The sequence below is a fragment of the Populus nigra genome, chromosome 5, assembly GCF_951802175.1.
Source record: "Populus nigra chromosome 5, ddPopNigr1.1, whole genome shotgun sequence".
NCBI classification, from domain to species: Eukaryota; Viridiplantae; Streptophyta; class Magnoliopsida; order Malpighiales; family Salicaceae; genus Populus; species Populus nigra.
The window spans coordinates 19247609-19268051 of record NC_084856.1 but is presented as its reverse complement, the minus strand read 5'-3'; the positions used below and the strand labels follow the sequence as shown (position 1 = coordinate 19268051).

Genomic DNA, 20443 nt, shown 5'->3' with positions numbered 1-20443 from the left:
TCTTCTTTTTACATCTATTGTTGCAACTTCCTTATGTTTTTCAAAACTTGTGTCCAATTGTTTTCCTTTTATTATATTCTTCGGTGCTAATATCTTCCTTTTACAACCACCACCACCACCATTTAACTATCCACTCTTCATTCTTTAACTGTTATGCATTATAATGATTAAAATTTTCTTGTATTTATGTAACTCTTTTTTTCTTCTTAATATTTCTTGAAGTTTCAAAAGCATTTGATAATGAACATCAAGAGGATATTTGCGGCATTGTTCCATTTCTCTTTTAGTTCTTACTAAATGCTACTTGAATTGATTAATGCCAACACCTACAAAAGCTTTACCACATTTTAAGCATACTAATTTTGTTTTTTTACATCCTACACTTAGTCCATGAGATTCTCTTACAATGACACCAAGCCACATTTGTTTTTTCCTCTTATACCACTAAATACAGAAATTGAAGGATGGTATAATTAATTGGGTCATTGAAGAATCAATATTTGAATTACTACCATGCTGAGAATAAATTAATATATAAACTAGATTGCTACCAATCTACTTCTATGCTTTCATTTAGAAATACACATTAATTTGCTATCATTTGATCCCTTCCATTTCTCATCCAAACTATTTTTATAACACTTTAGGTTCCTGACTTGCAATGTTTTCATCCTCATCTTAAATCATTATTAATTATAAGACACCATATCACCCTTTTACTTTCTTACATAAATGTAAATGGATTAAAATCATGCCAAGGTTTGATTAATCATAGAATTTGGAAGAAATTTCTTTTAAAAAGTTATTAAGTTAGTTAAATCAGGATTTTAAAAACTCAATGCATTTGCAAACATGGTTTTGGAAAAACTACTATTTATTGCATTTTGGTACAAACCATAATTTCCTCTAACAAAGTTATTAGATAAAAAAAAAAAAAAAGGGCTTTAGATGATATTTGGTATTGCAATTCAATCATGCTTTTAAAAAATTTTTAGCTTCAAATATTTTTTTATATTATTTTGATGTATTGATATTAAAAATTAATTTTTAAAAATAATAAAAATAACATTTTAAAACAAAAAAAACATTTTAAAATACAATTTTTTCCGCACTTTCACTGAATCAGTCAAAACGTTTTTTTGATAGGTTAGTCACCACAGATAAATTGCTCGAGTCGTTGACTGACTATTAGATTAATGTACCTTTTTACGCTGTATTTATTAATTAGCACGGAATATATTACCAAGGAAAAAGAAATGAAAATATTCACAAGTTTTTATTTAGGGCAAAGCAGATACCTGAAACAGTTTCTTCCAAGAAACACGTCATTGCAAAGACGGAGTTGCCAGGAATATAAAATCCTATTCGTTCAACTTCAAGATCTGACGGCTAGAGGAATACCTCCATAAAACCCGACATGTCGGTGTCAGCGGAAGCCGCAGGTAGGGTACCGAGGAAATAAAGAAAGTATTACGAAATAAAATAATATTTTTATCTTAAATCAAAGTACAGGTCAAAACTACAGGTAATCAACGGCTTGGATTCTATGATCCCAGAACGGTAGTCAATGCGGGGAGAGAATAGGTGACGTTAGCTGTGGAGTGGGTCCCACTATTAGAGGAGACATGAGCGCGTGGATACCATGGGTCCTGTTATAAGCCACCACACGTGGCTCGCTTACTGACATCTTCCACAAACATGCTACTAACTTTTTTTTATTAATTAAATTACCAAATCTCCCTCGGAACCATATGATTATTGCTAAAAAAAAAAAAAAGAATATGAAATGACAAATATGCCCCTAAAACCAGCCCAAGTAAGTTATCCCTCAACAATTTTAGAATGACAAAAGAACCTAGAAAAAAAAACCATTTTACTCTTGAAAGACAGTTTTATGTGATTTTTTTAAGAATAAAATCACCAATTTACTATTACAATCCATAATAAAATACATGTATACAGTGGTTTTCCCACCTATTTTAGGTTTTCGTAATGTAATAGTTTACTTTTAGTGAATGCAAGGGTATACAGGTTACATTGACCTCATCATGTACAGTGCACCGTTCTGGAGTTCGGAGTATGAACAGATAGTCTCGGAGTTGATGACTGATGATTATTTAATTGGCATTTGAATATGTTAAGGCCAAATAATGAATGAAATAACAGTAAAAACTCGAAACCGCGTTCCATTCACTGAAGAACCGTAACCATGGCTTAAGCATCAACACTTTCAAGTATGGCACCTGTGTGATTAAACCCGCATGACACTTCCAATGCTTTCATTTTCTTCTCAAAGGCAACCAATGTAGGATTTACGTAGTCAAAATCATCCCCATGACCCTGTATGCAATATCCTATGCTCGTAACTCGTAAGGACAAATATGAATGCGCAGAAGAACCACAATAACAATGAATTTACAGAGATAATAACAAAAAAATGCAAGGTGTGCTTCAACACAGCAAACAAATCATATTCTAAAGGTCAAATGAATTGATGAACATTTTGTGTTTGTTTTGAATTAACATTTTGAAGTCATTTTCAGTATTTTCACCATAGCAGAAAACCACGCAGGATAGAACTTTGATGCTACCATATAAAATCCAATAATGCATTTACCATAATATCATCAAAATAAACTAAAAGTTAGTGTCTCATATCAAGTAAAAGTGACAAGCATTTTATGGTAAAGGCTCATGAACTATATGTTAGCATCTAATATTATTGGTATAGTGGACAAGATTAATCATTTCACAATAAGGAAAAGATTGTAAGGGGGAATTAAAAATAATACTGTGACTTGTTTATCCAGAAATGTTTTCAACCTTGGAACTTACTGTAGGCTCCATTACCATTGGCTATCTATTGCGTGATGAATTCAAGTATCATTGTTGATCATCTATTACTTACCATGGCCATCGCGGGCTACTGAAAAAAAATTAATGGTAATGCAAATATCTGCTTTCTTTTTTCTCAAAAAGGAAAAAAAAATCTGTTTTTACCACATGCTGAGGTGTTGATATTTAAAATGATGTTTTCAAGCATCGCACATAACTCATTGGAAGAAGGTAATTTCATAGTATACAGGAGAAGAGAAAGCAAACCAATTGTCCACCAGAAGAAAGTCCATCTTCAGAAAATGTTCCGTGTGAACCTCCCCAGCCCCAGGTAAACACATTGCCTTCTGAAGGTTAAGGTTAATAATTAAACTCAGCTATTTGATTAAGTAATCATAAGCAAAAAATTATTTTACACAATACAATGCATTGTGCATGGCATAAAAAAGAAAAATTATATACTTCAAGAAGAGAGCTAATCATTTGAACAAAATGGAAAAAAAAACTTCCACTTCACGGTTATTTTTCACAATTTTTCATCTCCACCCCTTGTTTTTTACCTTAAAACCAATTGAAGATGGATCAATTTATGATACAGTTTGATATTGTGATAATTTTTGTTGTGTCAACCACATAAAAAAAAATCATTTGATTAATTAAAATTTAATATTGTGATAGCTTCTATTTTGTGCCAACCACATAGAAAAAATCATTTGATTAGTCAAATGACTTCTACTTTTACACCGGATTTCATATGTTATTGCATTTCAAATCTTGATTTTATAGAAATTAAAATAACCTATTTTTTATTCATAGATCTATTTTTTTATTTATTTTTAATGTAAAAATTTATCTCATAGTAATTTTAACAAAACATGTTTTTTAATATCTATTTTTTAAAAAATCATAACTAAAAATATTTTTTTAAAATCTATTTTTTTTAACTGCAACCACAAAAACTATCACCACAACCACTTACTAACTATAAATGTAATACAAATTCAACACCAAGCTAAATTCTAGTTTTGTAAGAGAACATTTTGCTCTATCTACAAAATAGATACTAGATCAATCAAGGAAATGTTTTTGGTGGCCAGCGTGGGAGGCAGCTTATACAAGAAATTTTACATTGCTTTCACATCAAACAGCGTAACCATATCTTCTGTCTTTTTCAACAAATATAATGATAGCATGAATATGTAAGTGTATATGTTTTATAGTCAGTCAACACACTAGTTTTATTTATATAAAAATATATTTATTATTAATAAAAGTTTTTTTATTTTTAATATTAATTTATGTTTAATTAATAAATCTAATATAAAAAAGTAAAGATAAAGTTTTTGGCACAAAATACTTTGTAAAGAAAATTATAAAATAATTATAATTATAAGATTCCTAATATATCAAAGCATGTCTCGGTCAACGCTTTATTAAGACTAGATATTAATTAAAACAGTTAAGACTAATACATATTAAGTTTATATATATATATATATATATATATATATATATATATATAGTTGTTCTTATAAGCTGAGGTATAAGAAATATCTGAAACTAATATATAAATACTTGATAGATGACACGTACACTGAACTGACTAGCATGAATCGTATGAAAAGTTCATATGAGAGATCGTGAGAGATCATGCGTATCTATAAAAATATTTACATGATAATTGTGTAAGTAATCCTTAAATTTGAGATCACTAAATTATCTTATATAGAAAATATTACATTTTGATCTTGATTACACGTCGTTTTAATAAGGAGTAACAAGCATACATATATTAAATATAACATGAACTATATGAATGTATTTGAGTGATCAAGAGATGATCCTCACCCTAGGTAAATTAGAAAAAATATTATATATATTCTCAACTAATATTGATTATAAAATCTCTGTGCAAGGTGAAGTTTCAAATCTTATTCAAATAATCAATGACTATAATGTTGAAAACAAACATGATAATAGACAAAACAAACTCAATGTTATAATGTCTATATCAAAATATTCTTGATAAAAAAAAATAATTATACTGAGAAATTGCTTGGTGAAAGGTTAAATCAAATCATTTATGATTTTTTTAATATTTGAGAATCATAATACATTACTAGCGGCGCACTTGATCTTCAAATATAGATCAATCAATTGTTAAATTGATAATAAATTAAATTATTTAATTTATTTAATCCTAGTTTATTTAAAATTATGATTTATAATTGACTCAACTTATTAGAAACTTAATTAATCACACATATTAAAAACTATCGATAAAAAATTAAACTGAGATAATTAATTTGTAATTTAATTGTGAATAAGTTTTAGAGATTAATGACTAAAATGTAATTAATATAAAGGATTACAATTCTTAGACTTGGAAAAATCAAGTAAAAATTTGATTGAATAATTTTTTTAAAACTATTCTGAAATAATAATAAATGTGATATTTTTTAGAGGGCAAAGTGATATTTTATCATTTATAGGATTATTAAGTTTTCCTTTTAAATAGAATGTTATGTCTTATATTTTTAGTAAGTTATGATACATAATATATTATACACTCCACATATATAGATAGATAGGGTAGAGAAAAGAAAGATTAGAAAAAAAATATGATCTTTAAATAATCTTTACTCAAACCCTAGATTGTCTAACAAACAAAATTCTTGGACCCTTAAAAAAAATTTAAATTACCGTTTCCACCACGTCTTAGATTTTTGGAAACCCAACAGTATATATCATTACAACTTGCCAACAGAATAGAAAATCCTTATTACCATGCTAGCAAAGTTAGAAATCTAAATCTGAAACTACAGCTTTACATTTAAATTTCAAACTAAAATATAGAGTACCTGAAATCGCTGCTGTATGCTTCCAACCACAAGATACCTGTGTATCACAAAAAAATCAAAACAAGAATCTAATGAATCATTTATGTTAAGAATGCCATATCCCTACTTGGAAACAGAGCACAAGTCAAAGTAACACCCTTTAAATTAATTTTTGAACCAGAATGTAACAAGATAGCCCTATAACATATTTGTCCAAGAAACAGCAGTGTATAAACCTTTTCAACAGGAGATCTCAAAAAAGGGCCTTCAACTCGCTCCGGAATATGCAAGACATCAATAGAACTGTCAACCAAACATATTTTATCCAAAAAAACATGTCAGTGTTCAACAAACAAAACTTTCATCTGTAATCCTACTGTGAACAACATCGACATTAATGGATCAAGCTGTGAACATTCAACAAGCCTAAACTTCAAGATTGAGGGAATATAGATACCCGTTGCCAAGACAACCATTTTCATTTGAGCCCCAAGTGTATAGTTCACCACCACCTATGACAAGGTAGTGAAAGGAAACATGTTAGATTACACTAATCATAAGTATATACATGTGTGTGTGTGTGTTGTTGTGGAGTGTGCTGTTGTGGTTGTTGCGTGTGTGAGAGATCAATTTTTTTTCTAAAATCTAGTCACTGGAACCAATGGGTATAAAGACAATCCCTTTTATGGGTCAGCGAAGATGAATGTAGTTTAGGCACTCCTCAACAGGTCTCTAAACAAAAAATCAAGAAGATTTACATAAACCAACATCAGGCTAATGTTCTAAAGTCCAATTTATTCATACCATCCTTTTAGGATCAGATTGATGAAACTAGGGATTGACAATCCTCCTGACATGCCAACTGGCAAAATATTCATGAAATTTACCCATGATGACCTGCATCGATTCCCTTACAATGTCCCAAACAATTAGAACAAAAGCACAGCGAACCTTTGGACCAAAGCTACTTTCGTTACTTCTAACTCAAAATATATCTGCAAATATATATGCTTTATTGGAAACAGAACAGTTAATCGGTTCTTCAATCATAGATCTAGAAATATCTTCATGCTAAGACAAAACCTACAAAAGCGAGCAATTCCATCATTACGAAATCAAGCTTCCTGATAAATGACCACCTTTATCCTCCATATCTTTAATAAAATTATTCTTTCTGACAATTAGCATCCCTTTGAAACAGCCTGGTATATTCCATTCGTTCACCATTTCTTTCTGACCCTTAGTGTCCTTTCCCAACTTGCTGTCTCAAGACCATCAATCTTGGGGGGGGGGGGGTGAAAACAGAGTATAAAAATAACTAATCAGCTTATTTTGATACTGTTAGGATTTTTATTTTCAGCACGTCCCTTTTCCTCAAGTCTCTTCATATTCCCATCTCCTATACCATAATGCGAAATTCTGGTGGGGGGGGGGGTATAAAAATAACTAATCAGCTTATTTTGATACTGTTAGGATTTTTATTTTCAGCACATCCCTGTTCCTCAAGTCTCTTCATATTCCCATCTCCTATACCATAATGCGAAATGATGGCACTGATATTTATACACCTCTACATTCAAGCACACAAACAGATACTCACAAAAATATGTGAATATGAAATACAAATACTATAAAGAAACCAAGAAATTACTAGTTATAACACATGTGTGATAGCCACCACATGCTACTTCTTGAGAATAAGGCAATTTGCCTATCATAGATGGCGTCGTTGTGTTGTTCGCATCTCCAAAAGCCTACAAAATTTTCTCAAAAGAAATCATTTCCAGCAGATTGATTATTAATGTAAGATACATATAGAAGTCAACAAAATCATAAAATGATTGCATACAACCAAAGTAAACACCAATTCTAGCACTGACCAGTTTATCTACTGCTTTTTCACCAAATATGTAGACAGAGCCGTTCTCTGCAATATTAAAAATTCACACAAGCTAGAGATGTTAAAGTAAATCTACATAGCATCAGCCTTATATGAACACAGAGAAAAAAAAATCATAGAGAAGAAGCTCAATACCATCAATGCAGGCTGAATGAAGCAAGCCGGCAGCAATGTTTTTAACCTACAAATCCATTCGCACTGTAGCCATGAGACAATGATTAATGATGGATATGAACTTCCATTCCAGAGATGACATTATCAATCAACAATTGAAATCTTATCTGTAAAATACCTTAACCCCTTCAAGTTTCTTAATGTGTCTAGGTGTATATTCACTGCAAAATAATAAAAATATGTTAAAATACATAATTAACAAATGGAAAGATATGGCTGGCTAGCAGAATCAATTTTAGAAGGCCCATAGAATCCCAACACACATAGACACATCTTGAGGCACCTTATACAAATGCTAGACACCTCAATTTATGTGCGTGTAGCATCAGGTACCAACCATGGAAGTTGCTCAAACAAATCCCCTTTTACACAAATATAGGTCGATTTGAATAATTGATGCCAGGCTTGGTACACATTGAGTTCATCTCTTCCCAACTCAGTTGCTAGGTTAGAGCTATAACCCTATTAACACACTAAAGATACATAACACAAAATATGGATAAGGCCATTCTTAAACAAACCAGTGATCGATGTGTGTGTGTTTGTGGATGCTCATGCCTTTCTAGTCAAATGGCATCTATTGACCATGCTGCTTCTCTACAGACCGTGGAATATATAATTTAAGCACATTGGGCTAAATATTCAAAACACAGTTATAAAAGCTTGTTTCTAGCGAGAATTGGACTGGCGAAAGAATAAAAACAGAGAGCATAGCCCTAGCATACTTTAATAAGCAAACTAAACTACAATCTTAGTGAAATGATTTGTAGCCTGAATGGTAAACAAATTCATGCATACCCTTGATGTGGGGCCCAGTTGATCAATGGTGGAAATGAATTCATGCCCCATTTACGGCATGGAATTCTTGCCACCCAGGATGATTTGTGACCTTAAAATAAGATACAGAAGTACTACAGCAATATTATCCCACAAACCACAGGTGCATATTTATATTGCGTTCGTAACTTTTGACACAATCAGTAAGTCATCATATTCCAATATTAGAAAGAGATAGTCCTTTGGATTTAAGAGGAAAGAAAACGAACTGAGTTTCACATAAAACAACTAAAGAGCTAGCAATAATCGAATTCAACCTGCTGCTTCTAAAAAACCCCAAAAGACTTGATTGATGGCCATGACCAAGTCGCCCAGATCCCCCTCCTCCCCAACTCAAGGCCTGACCTCCATCTGATGAATATAAGCAACAATCAACACAAAACACTGTTTAGACCACACCACTTTCCTATAGTCACAGGAACCAGTGAGTGATAACAAGGAGGGGAAAAAATCACTGTAAGATTTTCCTTCTACAGACCAGTAACTGCAATTGAGTGCTCTGAAGCCAAAGCTACCATTTTAATGTTGATTCCGCTCAAACATTCTACTTTTGTTGGTACAGGGACTACGTTTTCAGCCTCTGCGTATCAGTGAAAAACATAAGTACAAAGTAACTAGGCCTTGAGTTTTTGTTTCAAACAAGTAAAAGATTAAAGGGAAGAACTTCAATAAGAGAAGCTAGGCAATCACAATGATGTCACCTATATATTTAACACAGTACAAGTTTAGTTTTTACTTTTTCCAAGACCCAGCTGTCCATTTGAGTTCTTTCCCCACGTATAGAGCTCTCCATCCACTACAGGAAATGGTATTTATTGTCATAGAATGGAATAAGATATACAGTCACAGAAAGCAAATAATACAGCCAATAAACAGAAGAACCAAAATAAAATCCATGAGCTGGCACTTTTATCCCCTCTTCCAATTCCACAGGTACATGATCCCTTCAAACCTTCCCTCCCCTCTTTTCCCAGTTCCCATTGAAAAGAAGAAGAAGAAGAAGAAGAACTATAAGATGAGTGAGTAAATCTTTGAACTCAGAAAGTGACTAAAACAAGCAAGTATAGAAACAACAGTGTGATAGGAAATGAAATATGGCTCTTATAGGTAAATTCCTAAAAAATATGATTGGTTTTTGTTTCAAGAATCACTTGGAAGCAACATTCATCCAGCTCCACAAGAATGCTATAACCACCCACAAACCTGTAATAGCACATGAGTGATGATAACCAGCTGAAATTTGCACAATTTCCTTTTTGAGACCAGAAACTTCAAGTGGCTCCTGCAATTGTGAGGCACATGTATAATACAAAAGAACTGCTCCATTGACAATTTTGAAAACAGTCCAATCAATCATAGATTAATAGAAGACACTAAAGTACCATTTATCAGCACAATTCACAACAGAGAATTTTCATAAGAATGTATATTACTTATTTGGAGATAGAGACTTATAAGACCTATTTCTATTTAAAATGGCTCTCAAGAAAAATGAGTTGCTTCCAATTAAGTCCAATCAAGTTTCTTCCAAAGCTGATAACATCCAATTTCATGAATGAGTTGCTTCCAAAGCTGAGTTCCAAAAACCTCTCAAGAAAAATGAGAGAACATCATTTAAAATGGCTCTGCTATAGATGAGCAGATGCCCCCATGAACAGGTCATTGTTATGAAGTTGACAGGACAAGAGGGCAAGAGATAAGCTGAAAATGACTTCATTTGATTTATAACAAAGTTTTCGTTTATAAAAATTTCAAACAAAAATGGATCAGATAAGGTAAAGATAAGATGATTTGCGCGGGCAGCTCCATCTAACAAAAGTTAAGGCTAAGTTTAGGTGTCTTTACTAGTTGCTTTGGATAGGTAACAGATTCTCATTGATGTTAAATAGGTCTCTCAGAAATTCTCCAAATGGATCATCGTGAAACATGTAATCAGGAAAAAAAAACCATAAATGGCACCAAATGTTGAGCAAATCGCTAACTACCACATCTTATTATACAAGTCTCCTGCCCCCGAGAGTTAGGTGCGTAAGGGACCACCACATGCTAGTCCAAACTCCAAATAAACATGCAATCCACTACACCAGCCGCTTAAGACGTATAAATAAAGAATATTTCCACTCTCTATTAGAAGCATTGTATTTTCTTACTGTCTTTTCTCTGCAATTTTCTTTATGGCAGGTTGGGGCCATCAGCTTCATGTTCTAAGCACTCTTATGGTAAGGTCCTCCTAGCACATCGAGTGCTACCTGTGATCTGATAGCTCTTTCACTCTTCGTACATTTTGTAGTTATATGGCCATACATGGTTTACGGTGATTGATAGAAGATAACCCAACCTTTTCCTTTTCACACCATTTATCACCAACTTGCATGTTAATGAAATCACACCATAATGTAGCAAAGAGCCAAAAAAGACCTATCATATACTTGATCCCATTGCCTGTCGTCCATGTTGAATAGTTGCTTAAGAAGTCATAATACTCATGGACAAAGGTCGATGTTCTTGTGCCAAGGTAGAGGAACATGACTACTTGCTCTAAAGGTACAATTGTATAACCCTCTGGACAACTTAAAACAGACAGCAAACAGCACAAATTCAATAAACTAATGATCCTGCCATAGTCACATGAACTGTAATTCTACATGATCTAAGGGCTCATGAGAGCATAGAGGGAAAAAGACTTTCACCCTACAAAGTAATGGAATCCCAAAACCCAACAGTGAGATGCTATAATAGTTACTTGAACTCCAATTTAAACCCCCAAACTTTCATATTTTCTCTACTTCCGAGAAGATCACAAGTTCAGTGCAACGAAGATTATCTTTTTATACATGCAAATATCAGCGAGAGTATCTTAAAGATCCTGTATCGATTGAAGGAAAGACATCGTCTAATGATAGAAGCATAGACAGAGAGGAGAATGGATTGAAGAAAAAAAAGTTTCTGATACTGTACCATACAATAAGTAGTGTTGTTTGATACGCCGAGCTGTCCAAAATCATTAAGACCGGTGGCATAAACACGCCCAGTTTCTGTCGAGGGGCAATAATTTGTAAGCCTCTACCCAGATACACTTACAACTTCAAATTCATCATCAACAATAACTACTCACAATCAATTAAACTAAAACAATACAACTCAGACAAAAAAATTATAATATACAAGAGATCCACATGTTCCAAAATTGCTAGCTGATATAATTGAAAAAAAAATGTCTAAAAATCATTTTACGTTAGAATTATATTTTCATCTAATCACTTTCTGTTTTTCATCATTTATCCGTTTAAATAAAGCTACAGAATTGAATTTAAAAAAAAAACTGAATAGATTGAATTTAATCGAGTTCAATTTTACTCATTTCTCCAAAAGAAAATTCAAAATTCAGTTCTGAATTATTTCCAAATACCATAAGGATCAATAACACAACTCCAAAACGAGAAAAAACTTCACAATTCAGGTCAAATGAGAGAAGTAAAACGACAGAGAGAGAGGACCTGTTAGGAAGAGAGTGTGAGCACCGCCACAAGAAATGGATTTGAGATTAGAATTATGAAAGGAAGAGGAATTCATAAGCTTAGGTCTCCACATAGAATCCAAGTTTCCGTATCCTAATCTTCCGTAATCACCATTACCCCACACTGCCGCGGAACGCTTTCTTCCTTCACTTGACGACGACGACATCCATCGTTTATAACAATAACCTAATCCTCCTCCTATTAACACACTCTTTTTTCTCATTTTCAACCAATTTATTTTCAGGTTTTTCTTGATTATCGATCGGTCGATCCAACCAGTTTCCTTTGTGCAGAGAGGTTGATGAATGGTTTAGAAGAATGCAACGTAGTTTTTTCAAGCAGGTTGGTAGACTTCTCTAGGGACTACGGGACTTTTAATTTGTGAGATGGTGGGTACCTATAACATTAAACAAAACAACTAGGGCACGGTCGATTTTATATGAATTTACCACCTCACTTTCTTTTCTTTTAAAACAAAATATATGGTGGTGTTTAGAACTATAATAGTAGTTGTTTATGCTGGCACTGGGCAGAGTGGACAAGGAGGTCCTGATCTCTGGTGGCTTTTGCCTTCGCAGGTATGAATCCTGCTATTGTTGTTTTCCAAATTTTCTTAAAGGCCCAGGCGTGTTGGGCTGAATTGATAAGTGATTGAAAGTTTTGATCTTTCGTTTGCCGAGAGGAGGATCGGCAGTAGTTTTTTATCTCAAATATTTTGGGTTTTGAAGAAAGCCCAAGAAAATAAAAGTTTAGAATTTTGGTTAATTTCTTTCTTTTTCATGATTTAAGTTATTCAGCTGAGCCAATCGGTTTTATTAGTTTTATTTGGTTATTATAAATTTTAAAGAATTTAATGTATCATTCACAGAAGTTAGCAGGCTTTGGAAAACACTATAGACTCAAACTCATAAACAATGTTCATTGAAATAGGATGAAGAAGGTTTTGCCCTTCGCACCAACAAAATTAAAACTAGTTATTAGTAGCATTAAAGTCTTTTCACAAGATGTATTTAGAAATTATTAAATTGATCAGAGACAAGTAAGTCTTTTTACGTTTTAAAAGTATAGAAAAATAATAAAAATATCCTTAAAACCAAGAGGTTTTAAATCAGCTTCAAAGGGCAATTTGGAACTTTTATAATGGTTTTTTTTTATAATTATCATGTTAGATGATGGGCACTTCGGTATTTGATTAGACATAGAAAATAAAATAAAAAAACGCAAAGTTAAACAACTATAATACCCTTGAGAGTCAAAAAAATTAAAATTGGCCTTAATTGATTTTTTCATCTTATCACAAAAAGTTTCTTTTTTTTTTATTATCAAGTCAGTTTAGAGGCATTCATTGAATGTGTACGCATTGTGTGTGTGGGGCACGTGCCAATATATTGGAGGTGTCCACGCCCACAAACCGTCTCTCTAGATCTAAAAATATCATTCTGTCATTGTCATTCGAAGTGCCACAACATTCTCATATTTTTGGGGTGGTGCGTGTCAGTGTTGGGTTGTTTATCGTTGATGGGCCTCTGTTTTCCTTCTTTTCTCTTTCATTTTCTAAAATGGCAGCTTGATCCTATTTGTTAGTATTTCAAATTCAATCCTTATTCTTCTGATTTTTATTTTTTTGTTCTTGGTCCTTTTATAAATGTTTTATTTATTTTCAATTTCATCATTTAATCTTAATTTGTTATATATTATATTTTACAAATTGATCCTTATTATTTTAATTTTTAATTTTTTTATTGTTTATTTTATAAAAGTTTTATTTGTTTTTAGTTTCATCTTTCTATTCAAATTAATGGTACATTATTTTTATCAATTTTATCCTTATTTTTTTGATTTTTTTAGGTCCTTTTGCTAAATTTTTTTCTTTTCAATTTCACCCTTCAATCAATATATAAAATTTATTTTGTATTTTAATTTTCATCCTTATTCTTTTGAATGCTTTTTTATTGCTATTTATTTTTATTTTAAATAATTTATGAAATTATTTTTTTTTCAATTTCATCATCTTTTAATTTTTTTTTATCTGTTAAATTTGGTCTTCATTATTTTGATTGTTATTTGTTTTATTTGAATTAAATTATGAAATTGAATATTTTTTTTAATTTTATCATTGTTCAACTTTTTTATCTATTAAATTTAGTCCTCATTCTTTTAATAAACTTAAAAAATAAAACATTAATAAGTTATTTTTTAGCTTATTATTTTTTCATGACACAACCAAATAATAGTAAAAAAATAATTTAACTTTTAGAAATTAACTTCCTATAAAAACTATTTTCCAAGGTAAAATTATTTTCAAACAAATAAAAGGGTCCTAGATTTGATGGCAAAAAGGGAAAGAGAGAGAGACAGAGAAAAAGTCCCCAATTACGGTGAATGATCTCTCCAAATTCCAAGCAACCTTTTCAGGTGGGTTTTTCCACAGAGAACTCTCTCAAAAAGGCTAACAGAGCCGGCGCCACCATCATTAATAATTAATGAAACTTGGCAAGTGCAAAACCAACGGCTAGGGTTTCGATTCTTTAGAAATAGGGCATAAAAGACAAGGAAAAACCACCTCTTTAGGGTTGGTCGAGAGGAGCCAAATGCTCCCACCACATGTGCCATGCTGTAGGAAGGAAGGACAGGCTTCCCTGTAAACTTATTCCAATAACACGAGGACATGCTTGATTGGTTAGGCCTTTTCTGGTTTCGCATTTTCAGATAAACAGCTAGTTGATAAGCAATGCCAAGCGAGCTAGCAGCTAGCAATTGCGTGTGATTTGATTCACCAGCACAATGATTGACCTATTATTCCGAAAGCATATATACTTGTTTGAAAACAATACTGAAAGAAACTAAAACTCAGAAAACAATTTGTTTTTTACGGTACTTCCAGACTCATTAACATTTTCAATTAGAACAATAAAATTATGACTTTACTCTTCTCAACGAGAAAAAAATGTGGAGTAATAAGATATTTTTATTTTTATACATAATAAAATGACTAAAATACATTTTTTAAAAAAATAAACTGACATGCAGTGGCTATTTTAATTTTCCCCTTTCAATAGCATAATAAAATGACTTCATTGTCTTTGATATCAAATTTTCTTAAGCTTACATTCAAGGGCTTTTTGGTCTTTCCATGAAATTTTTTTTATAATTTTTTAGTTGAATGAAGGTAATTTGGTATTTTAGCATTTTTTCCTTTCAATAACATAGTAAAAAGACTTCATGCCCCAAAATTTAAATTTTCTTAATCTTATATCTAGGGGCTCTTTGGTCTTTTCACCATGTTTTATGTAATTGTCAAGTTGTATTACGAGCAACGTGGTATTTTATCAGAGATAAAATATTGTAAAGCAGATGACACATGTTGTTCAAGCAATCGCTCATGGTTGTGTATGTACTTTTTAGATAGCACGTACATCATCGTCACTATAGTTTAATTTAATGTTAAACGCTATATTCCGTTGTGGTGTTTGAATCTTCACGACGACCTTTCCATTACTAGGTAGCATGCGTGACCAAAGTCCTTTTAGTTTGGCGTCAATGATCTTTTTTTCTTTTCTCTCTCCTCCACGATTTCCGCCCATGACCCTGCAAAGTTTCAAAGCAGCCTTTCAAAAAAAATTTCTTTCATATTAAGTCTTTATTCCTTTTATTACCATTTATTTTATTTTAAATAATTTGTGGAATTGAAATTTCTTTCAATCTCATCATCCATTGATTTTTTATCTATTAGATTTGGTCTCTATTCTTTTTTTAATTGAATTTGTTTTTCAATTGCATCCCTCAAAATTTTATTTTATTTTTATTTCAAATTTAATTTTTATTCTTTTAATTGCTATTTGTTTTACTTTAAATATTTTTTTATTGAAACTTTGTTTTTCAATTTCATCCATTGATATTTTGTTGATCGTGATTTTGTTAATAGGGAATTTGACTTCATGATTTTTTCAGATTTGCCTTCTATGTGATAATTTCAGCCTCATGACCTAGGTCACGGGTTTAAAAGTTTAACATAAGTGACTAATATATTTTTTAGGTTTTTTTTACAATTGATTTTTTTTAATTCCATCATTCTATGAGGTTTTTTCCAATCTCATGTGTTGTGTCGCGAGCTTCATGGCTTAACCCAGGTTGTCTCAGGGCAAGTTTGTTTTGTTTGGTATGGTTTTTAAAATTGATTTTTTGTTTTACAACTTCGTCATCCTTTGGTTTTTATTTTCCTGTCATATTTAATCATCATTTTTTTATTACTATTTTTTTAATTTGAAATTCTTTTTAATTGATATCTTTTCTAAGTTTATTTTGAAATATTAAATTGGTTGGGAATTGAGCTTCTTTTTTGAGTTTGGGTCTAAGATTTCACGAGCTACAATTTGATCTTCCTAAAGTTTTTTTTTCCTATCAAAAAAATAATCAACCTAGGTTAAGCCTATCAAAAAAAAAATAGCAATTAAAATAATGGGAATCAAATTCCTATCAAATTTGATTCCCATTATTTTAATTGCTATTTTTTTTTACTTTGGCAAATTTCTTAAATTGATAGTTTTTTTTTATTTCATAGTTTAACATTAAATTGATTGAGAATTGAACTTCTTGTTAAGCCTTGGTCTAAAATTTTACGAGTTGCGAGTTTTTGAGATCAACCTAGGTTAGAAAGCTTGCTTGAGTTTGTTTGTTTTCCCTTTTTTTTAAGCTCATACTCTTTTTAGTTTCATCCTTCGACATTTATTCAATTGAAGATTAGACTTCATTATTTTTATTTATTTTCTTTCTATAAAAATCTTTATTGGTTTTGAAAATGACCCAGATTATCTTGGTTTTTTTTATTTGTCATTCTCTAATGAATTTCCTTTGAATTTTTTTTTTATTTTACCCATCAACATTAGATTGACTGATAATTAATCTTCCCTATCAATTCACTACCAGAAAATTGATAAATACAAACGGAAATACTGAGGGAATATTTCTGTCAGTAAATTTCCGAGGGATTTTACCGACGGAAATATTCTCTCGGTATATACCGAGGGAATTATCGTGGGAAAAAAATTAAAACAAAGCAAAAAAAAATTGATGACGTGTCATGTTTACCAACGGAATGACCGACGAAATTACCGATGGAATTTCTTTCGTCGGTAATTCCGTCGGTAAAAATATGAACACTGTTCATCATGTCAATTACAAAGGGAATCACTGACGGAATTGTCCGTCGGTATTTTTTAGAGAGCTCCAGAACTGTTTACTTTCCAATTGCACTATTAATTGTTGTTCTTTATGGACAAAATTACCGACGGATTGAAAAGTCCTTGGTGTTATTTGGCGGTTTTCTGAAAAAATTCAATTAATTTAAAATTTTCATTTAAATATTACAGACGGAATCACCGACGGATTGAAAAATCATCGGTAATTTTTCGGCGGTTTCTATAAACTTTTTACGAAATTAAAAATTTAAATTAAATATTACCGACGGAATAATTAAAAAACATTAATATTCAATTATCCGTCGGTAAAACGCCCCAATAAAAAGCCTGAATCTCCTTATTTCATAAGAGATAGACCCATTTCTTATTATTATTATTCTTCTTCTTGTTCTTGTACTTCTACTTCTTCTTCTTCTTTCTTCACTATATGTAAAAAACATCATTAAGATATGTCGTCTTCTTCTTTTTCACTATATGTAAAAAACATCATTTCTTATCTATTTCTTTCTCTTCTTTTCTCTCCTCATCTCCTTCTCTTTTCCTCCATGCTTGGGTATGTCTTCTTATTCTTTCTTTTTTTATCCTCTTAGTTTTTTTTAATTAATATTCTTAACAAAAAAAATTTTCTCTCCTTAGCTTCACTTGCAACTACATTAAGGTAAGATTTTTTTTTTCTTCTTTTTTCATGATTTTTTCACTATATTTGTTTTTTATTTTATTTTTAATTGTTTTTGTTCTTAATAATTGTATAAATGTTGTTGTGAGATTATTTTTTTCATATGAGATCAATTTTTAGTAGATTTATTTATAGGATTTTTAAATTTTTAGCAATTGCAACTTCATTTTTTTCATATGAATTTTTTTAGTTGAATTTATTTTTTTGTTTTATTTATTTGTTGCAAATTTGTTTGAGTTGATTTTCTTATTCTTTTTTCCAAGCATTTTGAGTATATATTATAAAGTGTTAATTTATGTTAATTTAATTATTTTATAATTTTATAAAATGAATTTTTTTTAAAATGTTTTTAAATAATTACCGACAGAAATTTTATCGGTAAATCCGTTGGTAATAAAAAAATATTATTACCGAGGGATATACCGACGAAATGAAGCGGATAAATTTATTTTTTTATTACCAACGGATTCACCGACGGACAAAAAATTACCGATGAAAGATTCACCAACATAGCATTTTCGTTGGTGATTTCGTCGGTAAATTAATTACCGATGGAATATGTGTCTTACGCCGACGAAAAAATTCCGTCGGTAAAATTGTTAAATCTTGTAGTGATTCCACCCTTCAAGGATGCAATTTTTTTATATGGGGTTCATGATTTTTTGATTTGTTTATCATGGTCTCATCATTTAGACCACGAGTTTGGTGGGATAAACTAGGTTGGCTTGGTGTTTTATTGTAATATATTTGTGACTGTCCTTCACTGCAAGGTTGTTTTAGAATTCAACTTCGTCATTTTTTTTATTTCTCTTCTATTGGGTTAACTTATTCGCATGATCTATGTCATAGAATTTGGTTAACTTGCCCGTTTGCTACTTTTTTTTTTTAATTAATTTTTTTTTAATTTTTTCAATCTATATTGAATTTGTTAGAGCTAGACTTCAACTTTTTTTTGCGCATATTGGCATGTCTCAGTCTCATTGCATGGATTGTATATTCAAAATTAAATAAATTTATTAAACTCAATTTTTTAAAATTTTTTTGAACGGCAATTACAATACATAAATATTATTTTTATCTTAACATTATTTTTACAAGAAAAAAATACAGACTCGTAGTATAGCACATTACTCTGCCTGTATATTGTCTAATTCGTACTGTATGAGTGAACATCACGGGATCGAACATTTTCTAGCAAGTTGACTGGCAAGCTGCATGTGAAGTGGTCAGCCGTGACGTTTCACAAAAAAAATGAATTATACGTAACAAGGATTTCGGTAGAAGTGTAGCAGCTAGGTGCATGGGTACAGATGGAATTATCTAACCCGTTCAAAGCCCCTTGAAAGTATATATAGTTAAACAGGCACTCTACTGTCCTCTTCCCGACACCTTTTTCCATCATTTCAGTTCCTGTCTCGGCGATGAATTCTTGTCACTGGGCCTAGTCAGGACATGCCAAAGCAACCGTGTGTAGACGCCCGTGGCTGAGGATTAGGCTCGATTTAAGTACTCTTTTCGATTACACAAAACAAGACAAACTTACATCAAATCTAGCCTTTAATCACGTTCAATAATTCAGAAAACAACCAGTCGAGCAGAACAGGGTTCTAATATCGGTGCCGTAGTCCCTCTTAAATTTCAGTCCTAATAATGACGAGGGTTTAATTATTGATTAAGCTTAATTGATGGGACTCCATTTTTTTTTATTTTTCTTTTTGCCCGCTGCTGTAAGCTTCTTTTATACGGCTGCGGATTTTCTCTGCAGGAAGGCACCGTGTGATATGATAATTAAAATTAAAAATAAGAATTGCAAGAAGGTACTGTGCATCCACTGTCGCCCTTTCAAGAACAAAAAAAACCTTGATTGTTCGGTCACTAGAGGTGGCCTAGGCGGCTGAAGACTATTGTAGCAGGCAACGCGCTGTTCACTGTCTTAGAAAAACTCCATGGGCTAGGCGCGCGGGCTTTTACTTGAATGACCGACATTTATTTTTAAAGGTTAGGCACACGAGCTTCCACTTCTTGTTTTATATATATTTTAAAATAAATTCTTATTTTATTTAGATAAGTGATATTCAAGAAATCATTCAAACTTTTTTGTTGTAATATATGCACTTTTTTTGAATAATTATATAGGAAACTAATATAAATAATCTTTTTTTAAATTGTACATGAATAGTCTGAGGATAATATATATTTTTGTTATTTTCTTAATTTTGATTTTTTATATTGTTTTCTTGAATTAATTAATTATGCTTTTACTTTTCATAACGTCACATAAGAATATCAAAACATAATATTTTTTTTCTTGGTTGAGAATTTCTATACGATAAGTGTTTATTAAAAAACCATGTTTTTTTTTATAAGAAAGAAATACTTTTGTTAAAATAAAAAATAACAAAAGGAGAGTTTTGGATAAGGAAATATATTTATTTTAATTGCTTTGAGTTTTTATTCAAATAATA

The 20443-nt window shown here is 31.3% G+C and overlaps 1 protein-coding gene across 3 annotated transcripts; it reads right to left on the bottom strand.

Moving 5' to 3' along the window:
* Nucleotides 1-1856: 1856 nt before the first annotated feature.
* Nucleotides 1857-12652, bottom strand: LOC133695002 (ultraviolet-B receptor UVR8). 3 transcript variants are annotated; one of them, XM_062116729.1, is made up of 15 exons: nt 12084-12652; nt 11545-11621; nt 9790-9868; nt 9323-9382; nt 9065-9166; nt 8844-8937; nt 7868-7910; nt 7711-7756; nt 7556-7602; nt 7327-7429; nt 6133-6187; nt 5912-5978; nt 5697-5733; nt 3103-3179; nt 1857-2340 (listed from the first exon to the last, which is right to left on the bottom strand). In XM_062116729.1, the coding sequence occupies exons 1-15, from the start codon at nt 12325-12327 to the stop codon at nt 2215-2217; spliced, it is 1257 nt and encodes a 418-aa protein (XP_061972713.1). In that variant the 5' UTR covers nt 12328-12652; the 3' UTR covers nt 1857-2214. The 3 variants fall into 3 exon arrangements, with proteins under 3 accessions (XP_061972713.1, XP_061972714.1, XP_061972712.1); XM_062116730.1 differs by having other exon boundaries at nt 3103-3182; nt 11550-11621; nt 12084-12651; XM_062116728.1 differs by having other exon boundaries at nt 3103-3182; nt 12084-12650.
* Between the last annotated feature and the right edge of the window lie 7791 nt (nt 12653-20443).

What these genes read in the sequence shown, in the direction of transcription:
- LOC133695002 (XM_062116728.1), bottom strand. Translation starts at nt 12,327, where the DNA reads ATGAGAAAAAAGAGTGTGTTAATAGGAGGAGGATTAGGTTATTGTTAT. An exon ending in TCACACTCTCTTCCTAACAG is followed by an intron (nt 11,622 to 12,083) that starts GTCCTCTCTCTC and finishes GCCCCTCGACAG; the next exon opens with AAACTGGGCGTGTTTATGCC. An exon ending in AAAAAGCAGTAGATAAACTG is followed by an intron (nt 7,430 to 7,555) that starts GTCAGTGCTAGA and finishes AAAATTTTGTAG; the next exon opens with GCTTTTGGAGATGCGAACAA.